This window comes from Rhamphochromis sp. 'chilingali', assembly GCF_963969265.1.
Source record: "Rhamphochromis sp. 'chilingali' genome assembly, chromosome: 4".
Classification (NCBI taxonomy): domain Eukaryota; kingdom Metazoa; phylum Chordata; class Actinopteri; order Cichliformes; family Cichlidae; genus Rhamphochromis; species Rhamphochromis sp. 'chilingali'.
The window spans coordinates 31,533,562-31,546,629 of NC_137948.1; the positions used below are offsets into that span (position 1 = coordinate 31,533,562).

At 40.8% G+C, this 13,068-nt stretch overlaps 1 protein-coding gene across 3 annotated transcripts; it reads left to right on the plus strand.

Moving 5' to 3' along the window:
• The first annotated feature begins 200 nt into the window (after positions 1 to 200).
• Positions 201 to 12,243, plus strand: iqce (IQ motif containing E). Of its 3 annotated transcripts, XR_013971301.1 has the most exons (22): positions 201 to 283; positions 3,276 to 4,084; positions 4,290 to 4,331; positions 4,502 to 4,547; positions 4,638 to 4,787; positions 5,220 to 5,321; positions 5,538 to 5,608; positions 5,799 to 5,912; positions 6,024 to 6,074; positions 6,168 to 6,238; positions 6,333 to 6,405; positions 6,492 to 6,532; positions 6,667 to 6,818; positions 7,461 to 7,516; positions 7,613 to 7,842; positions 8,001 to 8,108; positions 8,376 to 8,643; positions 8,773 to 8,859; positions 9,348 to 9,475; positions 9,574 to 9,654; positions 11,148 to 11,249; positions 11,378 to 12,243. XR_013971301.1 is itself a non-coding variant. In XM_080879467.1 (21 exons), the coding sequence occupies exons 1-21, from the start codon at positions 4,013 to 4,015 to the stop codon at positions 11,473 to 11,475; spliced, it is 2,142 nt and encodes a 713-aa protein (XP_080735593.1). In that variant the 5' UTR covers positions 1,026 to 4,012; the 3' UTR covers positions 11,476 to 12,243. The 3 variants fall into 3 exon arrangements, 2 of the variants coding, with proteins under 2 accessions (XP_080735593.1, XP_080735594.1); XM_080879467.1 differs by lacking the exon at positions 201 to 283 and having other exon boundaries at positions 1,026 to 4,084; positions 9,574 to 9,656; positions 11,151 to 11,249; XM_080879468.1 differs by lacking the exons at positions 201 to 283; positions 6,024 to 6,074 and having other exon boundaries at positions 9,574 to 9,656; positions 11,151 to 11,249.
• The last annotated feature ends 825 nt before the right edge of the window (positions 12,244 to 13,068 follow it).

Below are 13,068 nucleotides of genomic sequence, written 5' to 3' on the forward strand. Positions count from 1 at the left end.
CCAAACAAAAGCTACTGAGTGTGGAACAATGCAAACATTGTGTTTTCACACATGAACATCGGAGAGATCAGAGACAAAAGTGCGAATTTACTCAGTTGTTTCCCTTCATTGAAATTCCACCCATTTTCCATCCTGTAGTCTGATCAGCCCTTCCGTCCTTCTCCCCCGTGCTTTGTCATAACTCCTGTCTACACATCCACCTATACTCTGAGAGAGAAAGAGAGAGAGAACGGCGGGTGCTTATCCTTTCCTCACGCCCACAACCCCAGGAGAGCTTTCTGAGGTATAAAAAGCTCCATGAGAAGCTAAATGAAGCTTTTCTCTTTTCTTCTTCTTTTCTTTTCCAGTAGTTGAACATATAATTGATTATGGTAATGGTGTTTTGATTTTGTACCGCAAAGTTATCTTCCTCATAGCTATAAGCCAGTGAAGTTTTCTCACAGCAGCTTTGCCTGCAGAGCTAAAAACCTTAATTCCTAATGTAATTCGAGGATGTAGTTGAAAGACGGGATAGTTCATGAACAGTTCACTTTGTATGCATACATTTTCAGTTACTTGGTTTTAATTTAGGGAGATTAGTGGCTTGCAAATTTGCTGCATGAAAAATTGGTGTGCTGCTGAGTCAGTAACCTGATAAAAATCAGGAAAATCTTTGACAACTTTTCACTTTAAGCTTTTGATCTTTGATAACTGTAAAACAAACGGAGGTTTTTGATTGGTTGATTGATTGATCTGGTCAAGATGAGCATTTTGATGGCACTACTTTTGCATCCCATGCTTGGATCTTTATTTATCATTAGTTATGACTTATAAAATAATTAGATAATTGGTTATAAATCGCTAAAACGAGTAGCACGATATACCCAAAACAAAGAGAAGGGGTAGCAAGAGAGGAAAGGAATCCCAGATTTGCCCCACCAACAACATTGTCCAATGAAATGAACATGTAGGATAAGCAAACCATGAAAAGTACGGATTTTATATGAGCTTGTGCATATAGTTTGAAGCGGGAGCGGGACACAGCCTGCAAAGTTAGTGCGGAGGTGGGATATCTGGGGGAGAGGATATCTTACAGCTGGGACTACATCGCCCCCATCTGGCTTTTTGGAGAAAAGCAGCAAGGACAAGAATCTCGGAAAGAAAAAAAAGCAAATTCATCAAGTTAAGGAGAGTCTGGATGTTTTTCATTACCTAACAGTAAAGTCCTTGAGTCTTGGTAATGAACACTGAGTTGTGTATACTTTTGAAGTATAATGCCTGGTTGCCTGTATTTTAGATAGCTCGTGGTGAGAAAGTGTAATGAAGTATAACTCAGCTTGCTCAAATGATACAGTATTTACTACTCAAGTAATGTGAAGCACTGTAAGCCCCGTGAAGCATTCACGGGGCTTACAGTGCTGCGTTCACCCCCTTCCCATTTAATCACGTGTCAGATCATCAAACAAATGTTAATATCAGAAAACGATAATCAAGATTAACACAATATTTTATAATTATTATTTAATTTTTTAAAGAGAAAATGAACCAAACCTACTTGCCCCTATTAAATCATGAATGACCGGGGTTAAATTTCAATTCCACTAGCCAGAGCCCGGCCTGATTACTGGCGGAAGCACTGAATCAAGTTAAATGACAAAATGAAATAGACTAAAAGATCTCATAAAACAACAGCTGAGAAGCAAAATGATTGACAACTATCAGTCTAGATGGTGCTACAAAGGTACAATTACATCATTCACAGGCAGAAAGGTTTTCTATCAGGGAGTTTTCCTTTCATCCCTTTATCTGGATAAAAACAGAAATTCTCTCTTGAGAAGGAGCGACTCCAAAGGGAAACTTTGATATTTAAGATCATTGTTTGAGGACACCGGGCATCATGGTGGTCCAGTGGTTAGGACTCTTGCTTCAAAGCAAGAAGTCACTGGGTTTGAATTCATCTCACTGGTAGGGGTCGTTTCTGTGTGACCTTTGGATGGTTTCCCCTGATAATCTAGTTTTCTCCCACAGTCCAATGGTAAATTGGACCATACTTGTCTAGAATATGTCCCCTTTGCCCTGTGACAGCGGGGATAGGGTCCAGCTTTAGTAGGTGTTGACCAAAATGAAAAGACATCGTGGATGGTTTGTGGGAAGTCTTTATTTTATTATAAACTATGTGATGAAGTCAAGTTATTCAGCAGACATCTGCCCCTCCCTGAGCCTGGTTCTGCCGGAGGTCTCTTCCTGTTAAAGGGGAAGAAACCACTGTTGCCACGTTCATGTTCAAAGTGAGTCATCTGATTGTTTTCTCTGTATCATTGTGTTATTGTATTTTTTGTATTATTGCAGGGTATCTACCTTTCAATATAAAATGCCTTACGATGACTGCTGTTGCGTTTTTCTGTTACATAAATAAAATTGAAATGAATTTTAATTATACCATTATCATCTCTCTGTATATGAGCAAAATAGGTGACTGGTTTTATTCTAAAGATACAGACTGGTGAAGCTCTCTAAGAAAAAAGGGACAGCTGTACGATTAAATGGGTTACAATGACTTTGCTCTCCCTGAACAAAAATATGCTGGTCTGCCTGGTTGTGTGGCACTGGGGGTCCAGCACCTGTGTAAACAGTATGAGAAAATGATACAGGAACATGGCCACTCAGCTCGCTGCAGAGTTTGCAGCAAAGAGGAGAATTTGAGGAATGACAAAACTCAACTCCTGACAGTGGACATACAAAAGAGAAAGATTTGATCAGGTTTTTTTCAATTCAGGCAAATATTCTGAACAAGCCAAACTTACTCAGCATCAGAGAGGCTGATACATGTTTGATGTTAGGACAACACCCCTGTGTCTTCTATAAGGCAATAGGACTATTAGGTTCTGTCAGTTATTCTTTGAACTTCTCTTATTAGTTTTTCTGACTTTTTCAAACTGAGCTCAAAGGTTACTTTTACATCCTCATCCCCTTGACTCATGCTATATGGAACCAAGAATGGGTTCAAACAACTGGACTTCAGAATGGTCATATCTGGGCAACTGAATGGCTTTGCAAAGTGATAATAGAAGTCGATAATAATGTTATATTGGATATCTCAAGTTTTTTAGATCGTAAAGGATTAAAAACATTGTTACTCTTTAGTTTTAAAACGCACGTGAATGTTTTGCGCCTTTGTATATCCACTATGATGTATTACAGCGGTGTAAGCTGTAATGCACAAGTAAAAACTAACACACTTCCATCTATTAATCATCTGTTTTGTAAATTATGGAGGTTTTTTTGGTCCACCCCAGATAGGATCAAATTGGGCTGTATGTGTCCCACGGACCTGAATGATTCTGGGAAGAAGAACCCACTTTCAGCCCCTCCTTGTAGCACCACTCCGAGAGCAGCGGGCAAAACACTACCTGGGCTGTGCTCTATCAAGGTAAACAGAGCTAACGGGTACAACCGGCCAATATTTTCAAAATAAGTTTCTTGTTTAAAGAAATGCGTTGCCCTTCGCTTGAAATCGAAGCGTAGTTTGCCAACTTAAAACACATTATTTCATAAACTACCATTAAATTAAGATAAGCATCACGCGTCACGTTTACTTTCGCCTGTCACGCGTTTACGTTTTTATTTTGAAGACGTCCTCATACAGTTCCGGCACCGCTCGGATTCTTTCTTGGTAATTTGACATCGCTGGTTAACGGCAGCCTGGTTGCTAGACGACTCAATCTGCGACGCCGATGAGAAATCAGTAACCTCTGTACCGAAAGACAGCAGCATTTTAACAGTTTTAAGGAAGCTATGCTCTACAGCCCACGTTACCGTATGAACTGCTTATTATTAAGGAAAGTTAGCTGTCCCAAAACACGTAAATTCCCAGTTGTAGCATAGCTAGCGTCTCTTTTGTTGCCCCCTCTGTGTATTTCTTAGCAAGAGAGGAGGCGACGTGAAGTGAGATTTGGGAGTTGGGAAAAGATGACCGAATTAGAAGTGGAAAAAGTCGAGTTTTCCAACCTAACATAACATTTATTTACTAGCGATGTTCAGTGCCAATGCTAAGACGTCTTTTCAGGCGAGTGATGTCCAAACAGATGAAGACTACGAGGAGCTGGTGAGTGTTCTGATCTGGCTGGGTTAAAGATACAGCTGTTTACTTAAAACTGACTTTACAGTGGTTCTTGTTGGAATTGCTTATTAAAAGCCTATAAGGTTCTATAATTTAAAGCCATGGTAGTTTATGGCAGTTGTTTTCAGCACTTTTGACTTCTCAATCAGAGGGGATTTCTGTCTTAGTATGGGTGTCTTACGCCTCCTAGGTTGAGGATGGCTTCTCGCTCCCTGCTGATGTTCCAGTAAAGGTAAACAAATGGACTCGTGAATCTAATCTGTGCCACATGAACACATTGTTATGTCTTTGTTTTTATGGCTGGGACATTTCCTTTGCTTTCGACGTGCTCTTCCGCATGAAACCAGTTTCATAAATACTCCTGTCATCTGCTTTGCCCCCTTCGTGTTTGTCCTCTATCAGAAAACGAAAAAGAAAGTCTCTTCTGGCAAGCCTCCTCCTTCTCCAGGTGAGTCCTGTTCGGCTGCACTGTAGGTAGTATTTTCAGACTCTGTAGGAAAACCCACCTTGAAAGTTATGTTTGCTTTTGTATTTGTAGGGTCTCCATACCTCACCAGTCTGAATGTGAATCACAGGAGAGCAGCAGTGGGTGCTTGGAGACTACCAAGGGCCTCTCTGGGGGACACCAGATTGGACACTCCCGGGGAGACTGGCCCAGCTCGCCTTACTTCCCTCAGCAACGGCCTTGGTAGGTGTCATGAAGGCACAACAAGCTCTGTGAATGGTGCCTACATAAATACATTAACAGTGAATGGGTTTATCTGCTTGCTTGAAATGAAACAGTTTATGGAAGGCTGTACAGCAAAAACAAGGAGGTAAAGGGAAATATAGGTTTTCAGTGATTTCGTCACATATCTGAACTTAAATGCATTATTCATGCTCTGCAGCGCGTCCTCGAAAAGTGTGAAAAGGCATGAGTCAGATGCAGTATTGACTCGTGTTGGAACAGTTTGTGTAAGCCAAACTTCTTTTTAATGTTTATTAGCACATCATCTAGGCTTAAAAACAAGCATGGCACAGGCATCTAACACTGCGTTATTAAAAACAATAGAAATCTGCCAAATGAATCAGGAAACCGAAGCATGTTGACAAGTAGCCTCTGTCTGTTTCTCTTTTTCAGATGTGTCTCAAACTCTGAGATCAGAGTGTGACGCCACACCAGAGCTCCTCATGCAGACCCTGAGCACGAGGAAATCCAAACATCTCCACTCTGCTTCCAACGGTGAGAGAACGCGTTTGTGTATCAGACGAAGAGGGAGACAGAGCTGAAGGTCAGGTTTTTGTGCTGAACAGGAGACGCTTAAAAAAAGGAAAAATACTGGCTGTGAAGGGAGTATGATGTGATATTAGTGCAGTCAGTGTTGTTTTTCACGACTTACAAAGCCAAGCATGTGTTGTCTTCTTTGTGAAATCATTTACCTTCTCCCATCATTTGCAGGTTTGACTTTAGTTACAAGTGATTTCATGAAGAAGGAGGACATGTACGATGAGATCATTCACCTCAAGAAGGTAAGGAGTAACACAATCACACGTTAAAACAAGACATGCATGCCTGCACATCGGTGTAGTGACTTTTCCATCTCGTTTTTGTTCTTCTTCTCAAAAATTCTTCCTCTTTAATTTAGTCAGGCTTCTTTAAAATGTAAATCCTTATGCACTTATTATATGTTTGAGTAGTCACTGGTGCTGTTCTCTGCAGAGCCTTCATGAGCAGAAATCTGACAACCAGCAAATGAAAGCCAAAATACGACGCCTGGAGGAAGACAATGCCAAGAGAGAGAAACAGATAGAATCACTGTTGGATCCCACTAAGGTAAGAATAGAAAATTATTTGTTTTTTATTTTTTCGTGTGTCGTTTTTTTGTCAAAGAAACTAAAATGATGGAAAAAAAAAAACCCCAACTGTGCAATGTTTTTCCTGTAGGGATCTGAATATACGCGTAGTTTGGTAGATAGGAAAAGAGAAGGGAGCGTGGTGAGTATATCCAGTGGGTTAGTGAACATGCCGGGAATAAATGTAATTTTTAGGATGTGTTTATAACAAGAAAAGCTGATCCTCTTTGTCAAGGTTATCAATGGACTGAGGCAGAGGATCCTAAAGCTGGAGCAGCAGTGCAGAGAGAAAGAAAACGCCCTGAGGTAATGCCGTCCTCCAACTTTGTCTCTGTATGTTTGGTTTCTGTGTAAAACAGAATGATGCTCATGTGATTTATTTATTTTTTTGCTTGTTCAGTAAACTGCAAAGTGAGCTGAGGGCCACCAACCTGGAAGAACTGAAGATTCGAGTCAAATCATACTTTGAGGAGGTAAAATCAGTCCCACTTTGCCCACTGTGAGTTTGGTGGTGTGTAAAGGAGTTCAGTAAAGTGGGTCTGTTTGCCTTTCCTTTTAGATCCAGAGACTGAGGATGCTTCTAGAAGCAGCTGAGAAAAGGTGACTGACACACACGTGTCTGAGTGTAGCCGAGTTCAGGAGAATCACGGATCTCCGTCGTCATCATTATAAAAGGTTAACGAATAAACGAGTATGTTTCTGGCATTGAGACTTCCTTACCTGCTCTGTTGCAGCTGTCGAGCCGAGAGCAAATGCTCCCAGAGGCAGCAAAAAGCTTTGAGCTCCACAGTTCACCGTCTGACTGAGAACCTGGAGCAGCTTCAACAAGAGAACGTGGCACTCAGAGAAGAACTCAACACCGACAGTCCTGCTGGAGGAGCCAAAGGTCTTTTCTCACACGCCACAACGTAGTGCTGAAAAAACCAGCAAGAGTCAGATATCAGTGTAAAACGCCTACAACTCGCTGTATATTTTACATACAGTATGTACATATGTATAAAACCGGGAGGAGTAAAAAACCAATGATACTGGAACCAGTATGTTCTATATGTTGATTTAGGGTCCCGTTAAAGGAGCTTGTACTAGAAACATGCCTTCCTGTCTCCTAGTAAAGCTCGCTGCTATAAAACAATTGTATTGTTTTTAAATCCTAATTGGTTAATACAGTTTTTCTTTATGATCTACGTAGGTTGCCATTACTGATTACATTCCAGCTAACATTAAGTGCAATGCAAAGACAAAGGAAACAAAGGAATTGGTATTAGTCTTTACATCTGTGCTGTTGGGCGAAAGGGGCAAAAAGTCCTTGTGGTCATGGATGCAGGCAGCTTCCAGAAGACTCAAAAGTTGTAGTTTTTAAGCCACAACTAAAACAAAATGCTGTGCCTCCAATTAAACACACAAGGAGACTAAATGCACTTTGGTCACAAGTGAAAATCCTGGAGATCAAGAGGATGGTCATAAAGTGGTTACAGTTTTCTGCTGTGTGCTGTAATGTTACTGAAAATAGTGTAATGATGTGTCCCAGATTACAGAGAGTGGAGTAAACAGAGACTGTTGAGACGGCTGTTGGAGGTGGAGAAGGTGAGAGGAAGCCGTAACCAGTTGTTCATGTAAACACGAGCAGTTGCCTGCCTCTGTTTCTAAGCTCGCAGCTAACAGACTCTCTCCTCCTGTCAGAGGCTGGAAGACAGCAAAAGACACGCCCAGTCACCAAAGAGCGCCATCCTATTGGATAAGGAAGTCCAGACCACACTCACTGAGAGTCTGGCGTTTACCATGGCAACAGAGGCAGTGGTCTCCGGGGGAACGCTCACTGATGAAAGGGAGGAGGTTTCGGAGTTGAGGGAACGCTTGAGCCAATTGGAGGAGGAGAAAATGGCACTTGAAGAGTTGCTGTCAAGTAGAGAGTGAGTGACGAGCAGCCTGAGACTGCTCAGTTAAAAAACAAAACACTACTTCTAAATGTAAAAGTCTAATAAATGAATGATGTGAACCTACCACATTATTACATCCGTAACAGCAGCTGTTGTTCTCTATACTTAATCTGTGTTGTCTGTGGTTCCAGTGATGAACTGAAACAGCTGAAGGCTGAAAGAGAAAAACTTGAGAAAGCGACAAAACAGTGGAAAGCTGAACAGAAAAAACTACACGATGAAGAGAGACGGCAGCATAAGTACACTTTCACTCCTGCATTTGGTGTTTGACATGGGTGTGATTCAGTGTGTCCACACTTTTCTTCAATTTGCATTGTTCATAAAATTGATCATTGTAGTTTTAAGTTAAAAGCCAAGTGTAATTCCATTTTAAGTCTTAAGTAATAGATAAATATGTAATAATAATACTAATACTAATAATTATGATGATTTGCAGGTGGAGTTTGCTTTTCATGCAAAGTTGTGTTTATTTACTGCTTTGCACGCGTGTGTTTTGTGTTTCCCAGACAGGAGTTGAAACAGTTGCGAACTCGGATCCAAACTCTGGAGGAGGAAAACAGTAAACTTGCACAGGCTGAGCTTTCCTCTCTTCCTCCCACATTGGCAGAGGAGACTCAGGGCAGCACAGGTGTGAGAGAGGGAGAGGAGAGGGACACGGGGAGCAAAGAGGAGGCAGAGGGAGGTGAGGAATCAGTCACAGATGACGGAGAGAAAGAAGAAATGGAGAAAGCAGCATTAGACATTCAGATATGCTGGAGGGAGCACAGAAACAGGGTATGTAACACGCTTATGCAAAGGAAGTTATTAATATCTGATAGAAATGTTATGTAAAAAAAAAAATGTCTAGACACTGGCCCAGATTTCTCTTTCTGTCCATATCCGTCCTCTGCATTCTCTTTTAAGGACACGGTGATGCTGCAGTCAGCTTTAAGAGGCCACCTCTTCAGAGACTCGCAGCTGAAGGAGCTACCGGAAGATGCACTGAATCAGGTTTTACCCACACGCTTCCATGCGATGCACTCATATCAAGCCGTACTTGTAAAGCATCGAGAACAGTGTACTAATAAAAACAATAAATGCTACTTTTCATGGATACTTGAAGACTCATGTCTCGTGTTAAGGTTAATTTGAGCATAACGAGTGCTGATTTTGTTTTTCTAATGCTGGGTAATGATCAGCAGGTGTGTGAAGTATTTTTAGCAATGAAGGACTTAAATGTAATTTTGTTTTTCTTTCTTTTTTTCCTTCAAACCCAAACAAAAGGGGAAAAATTGATTAAACCAGAAATTACTTGTGTGCTGATGTACTTCCAACAATCCTACTAGAGATCATGATGTCCTTAATAAGCCAGAGTCAGCGTTGCAGCTAACACAAATAACCACTAGGTGGCTCTAAAAAACATTTTCTGGTGGGTTGGCTGTAAGCTTTTGTCCCTGCTGAAGCTTTCTTATCTCTTCCCCCTTTTTTGCTGTTTCCAGGTTGAAAAATCCTCAAACTTCAGCGATGAAGCTTCCTCCGTTGGTGACACGCTGGATGATGACGCCTTGACGATGATACAGTCGGCGTGCAGGGGACATCTGGCTCGATGTAGTCTTGCACAAGAAAGGTGACTCATTTATGCACTGAATTAAAAACCAAAACAACAAACAAACAGTCAAACCAAAGAAAAAAATCCACAATTGCTTGTTTGCGTTTGTGTGTTAGGTCTGTGCCTTCTTTAATGGAAAACAATTTTCCCACGCTGGCACCAAGAGGAAGTGCATTACCACACCCACCCAGCAAAAAAGGTGAGGTTCTCGCCATCTTTTAAAAATTGTTTCTATGCAAACACATCCACAGCAAACTATCAAAATATTCATCAGAACACAGCAAAAAACCAAAAAAAGTCACAGCTCTCGCTCTCCATCCATCTTCAGTTCAGGGATAGGGGTTGATGCACCCCAACACGCTGTACAAATGTATTCAGTGCCTTCGTGCTACACTGTAACTGCTCAGTGCTCAGACTTCATATTCACTGATGTGTGCACCTCCCTGCTCTCAGGTTCCAAATCACTTATGATTCCTTCCCCCCGGCACTGCTTTGAGTATTGATGGATTTCGCTGGAGCAGTAATGTAATTCTATTGTCCCTGTCTGCTCAGCACCAGCGAGGGCACCGTCTGCCTCAAATAAAATAAAGACTTAAGAGGGCACTCAGCAGACCTTCACACCACTACTGCCTCTACTTTACTAGGAGTAAAAAAGACTGTTTAGGAGCTTAACTGTTTAAACAGAGGCGCAAATGACAAGAAGAAAAAAAGAGTTTGGAAAAATATCCCCCAAACTCTCTGCAAGTAATTCAATGTTAATTAAACTTTACAGAATTATATTTAATGCGCTCACGTCAAGCGATCGCAACATCCGCGATGACTCAGGTCTGTCGCAGCTTCCCATCAGCAGAGCCATCACACAAACGATTGCAGGGATTTGACTGTGTCATGCTGTGATGCAGTTCATTTCAGCGCCGAAGTAGAACCATTTTTTCCTGTTAAATGCCAAAATAGGAAATCAGATGATGACAGTGATTAATTATGAACAGATCGAATGAGCATGGAACTTTCCATGTGACTGAACCGCTCTGTGAATTATCCTCAATCCTTCCTAAGCAAGAAAGTTAGGAGTTCTCTGAGAACATTGTGCGAAGCTGTTTCTGTTTCAGGAGTCCTGCCTTCACATCTGTCTGCCCTAACTGACTCCCCCATTACTTTCCCCGCCATGTCCCAGAGTATTGAGCATGTCACAGCATGCTTGTGCATAGAGCAAAGCAGTGATGTCAGCATTTTCCCCCCTATAATCTTACAAGGATGCCTCTGCATTTGATACCTTGTGGGCTTCACTGAGAGAGTTTAACCTGCATCGTTCCAGCTTCTTTTCGATCTGAGAACACGTGCTTTCTTATGGAGCTTTACAGTGTGTCGTATTGTGTCATGCTTCACTGGTTACATTGTAGTTATATTTTATAAGTTGTAAAGGACAGCCTCCAGTGAAGCTGTTTTTTACCATCTTCATTTGATGTTTTTAATAATGTGGTGAAAGGCCTATCATGAGCAACATGAACTCCCTCGCTGAGCTGTTCTAGATTCCTACAGACAGGGTTTTATTTGTTGAAAAGTTTAGTCAATGCCACGAGAGCAGAACTGGTCCATATTTAAATGCATGCTGTTAGCACTATAGCATCTGTACATGTGTCTCTGAGGGTGTGGCTGAATGGCATTAATTACTCTTTGCTGTTCTGTTAATAAGATGCTGCATCTCTCAGTGATGATGGTGAAGAGGAAGGTGTAAAGAAAAATACCCGGCCTGCGTCTAACATCTCTGCCTCCAGGAAGACACTCACAAAAGGTCAGACAGAGGTCACAGCAAGTGTTTATTTCTTTCATGGCCTTTGTTCTTAAATGTAAGTGTTAAAGGTAATTATAGAGGAGTGCGTCCACACACCTATAAACATGCGTGCTGTATGTCTCCTGCAGCCCAGAGCGAGTCTCGTGACATCGATGAAGACGCCGCTTTCTATTCTGATGATTCTGATGACATCATCGTGTCTCCGTCACGCCCATCGAGAAGCTGAGTAGTCACTAAGTATAGTTACTGAGTATAGTTACTAAGAAGTTTAACTTCTTACTGAAGCTGCAAATAAAAGCTGGGCTGTTCCAATAATGTTTGTAATATCAATGACAATATTCACTGTGTAACACGAGCTGCTCCCATGCCAATGCCAATAACAGGAATATTCTCAGAACGTGTCTCAGTGTTGATGTAAGGTTATGAGATGTTTTTTTTTTCTTTAATCAGACAAGAACATAAAACGAACAGCCCATTTTTGTTGAGTGTGTTATTCTTGAGCCAAATATCTCTGTTTAATTAGTCAGATTTATTTTTGCTTCTTTTTGCCTGCTGCATGGGAATTCAAATTGAAATTACAGTAATAAATGCATTTATTTCTGCTAACCTAGCAGGCATCACTTTAAATTCATCTGGCTTCATCAGGCTGTAATAATCCATAAAATCACATTTGCACATGCCTTATTTGGTAATACATGAAAGTCAGCACACTAATATATTTTGCATGCTTAGTTCGTTATAGCTGAGTCTGCGGTGTGGTTGAGGGAAAGCTCTTAACTGATGCACTATTGAGCCAAACTGTGAATAAGTTATAGATCAGGCTGCTGCAATACTGAAACGGTGAGAGCAGGGGAGGATACACAGGGACTGTGTCTAATGCCAATAATACTTGTGCTTTAAAACAGACAAATGAGTCAATAAAATCAACGATCGAGTGCATTTGTCTCCACATGATCAGTGTAACTTAATTTCTGATACAGTAAATAAAATGTTTTTCTAATAAAATCTCCAGTCTCATGTGGTCCTTCCCAGAAACTATTACCTGTACTTACATTTTGTGCTTATTTTCCCAAACACTTCTGAGAGAAGTAGCATGTACCCCCTATTTTTTTTTTGTTGTTACACCCTTTGTGTCCATACACTTCTTAATGTTTGAAGTCAGCTAATATCAGTTCCACTGTGTATAAAATCAAGCACATAGCCATGCCGTCTGTCTTTACAAACCTTTGTGAATAATGTGTAGTTTTAAAGAGATGGCTGAGTGTTGTGCTGTAATAGGAACCACAACAAAAGCTGATTGAGGTGTAGTGAGAAAAAAAATCACCAACACTCTGCTGACTTTAGAACTGCACAGCTCCAGACCTGCTCTGGCACTGAGGATTGTACAAAAACCTCCCAACAGTATCATGATCAAGAGTTTTAGCTGAAACAAAAGAGAAACTCTTTACTAAAACTCCTCAGAATAGTGACAGAGTTAAGTGTCATTACTCCATAATGTTGTTCATGGATCTCTTCTCATGTAGAGAATAAGTCTGAGAACAAAAGGGGTGCCTCTGGGGAAAACACAGAGAACAACCAGTGAAATATAGGATTTTATTTCAAAATGTATGTATTTGAAATTAGCCCAGTGTTAAAAGTACAAGTGAAAATATAATTTCTATGTATTTATTATAATGTAATAAAAAATCACCCTCAACACTGAAGATGTGCATCCCCTGAGTCTGCAACCCTCAACCTCTGATATCATATTTATTTATATTTATTATTGGTAGGAGACATTAATATTGTTTGGGACTGTTTTTCTGATTTTTTTTTTTTC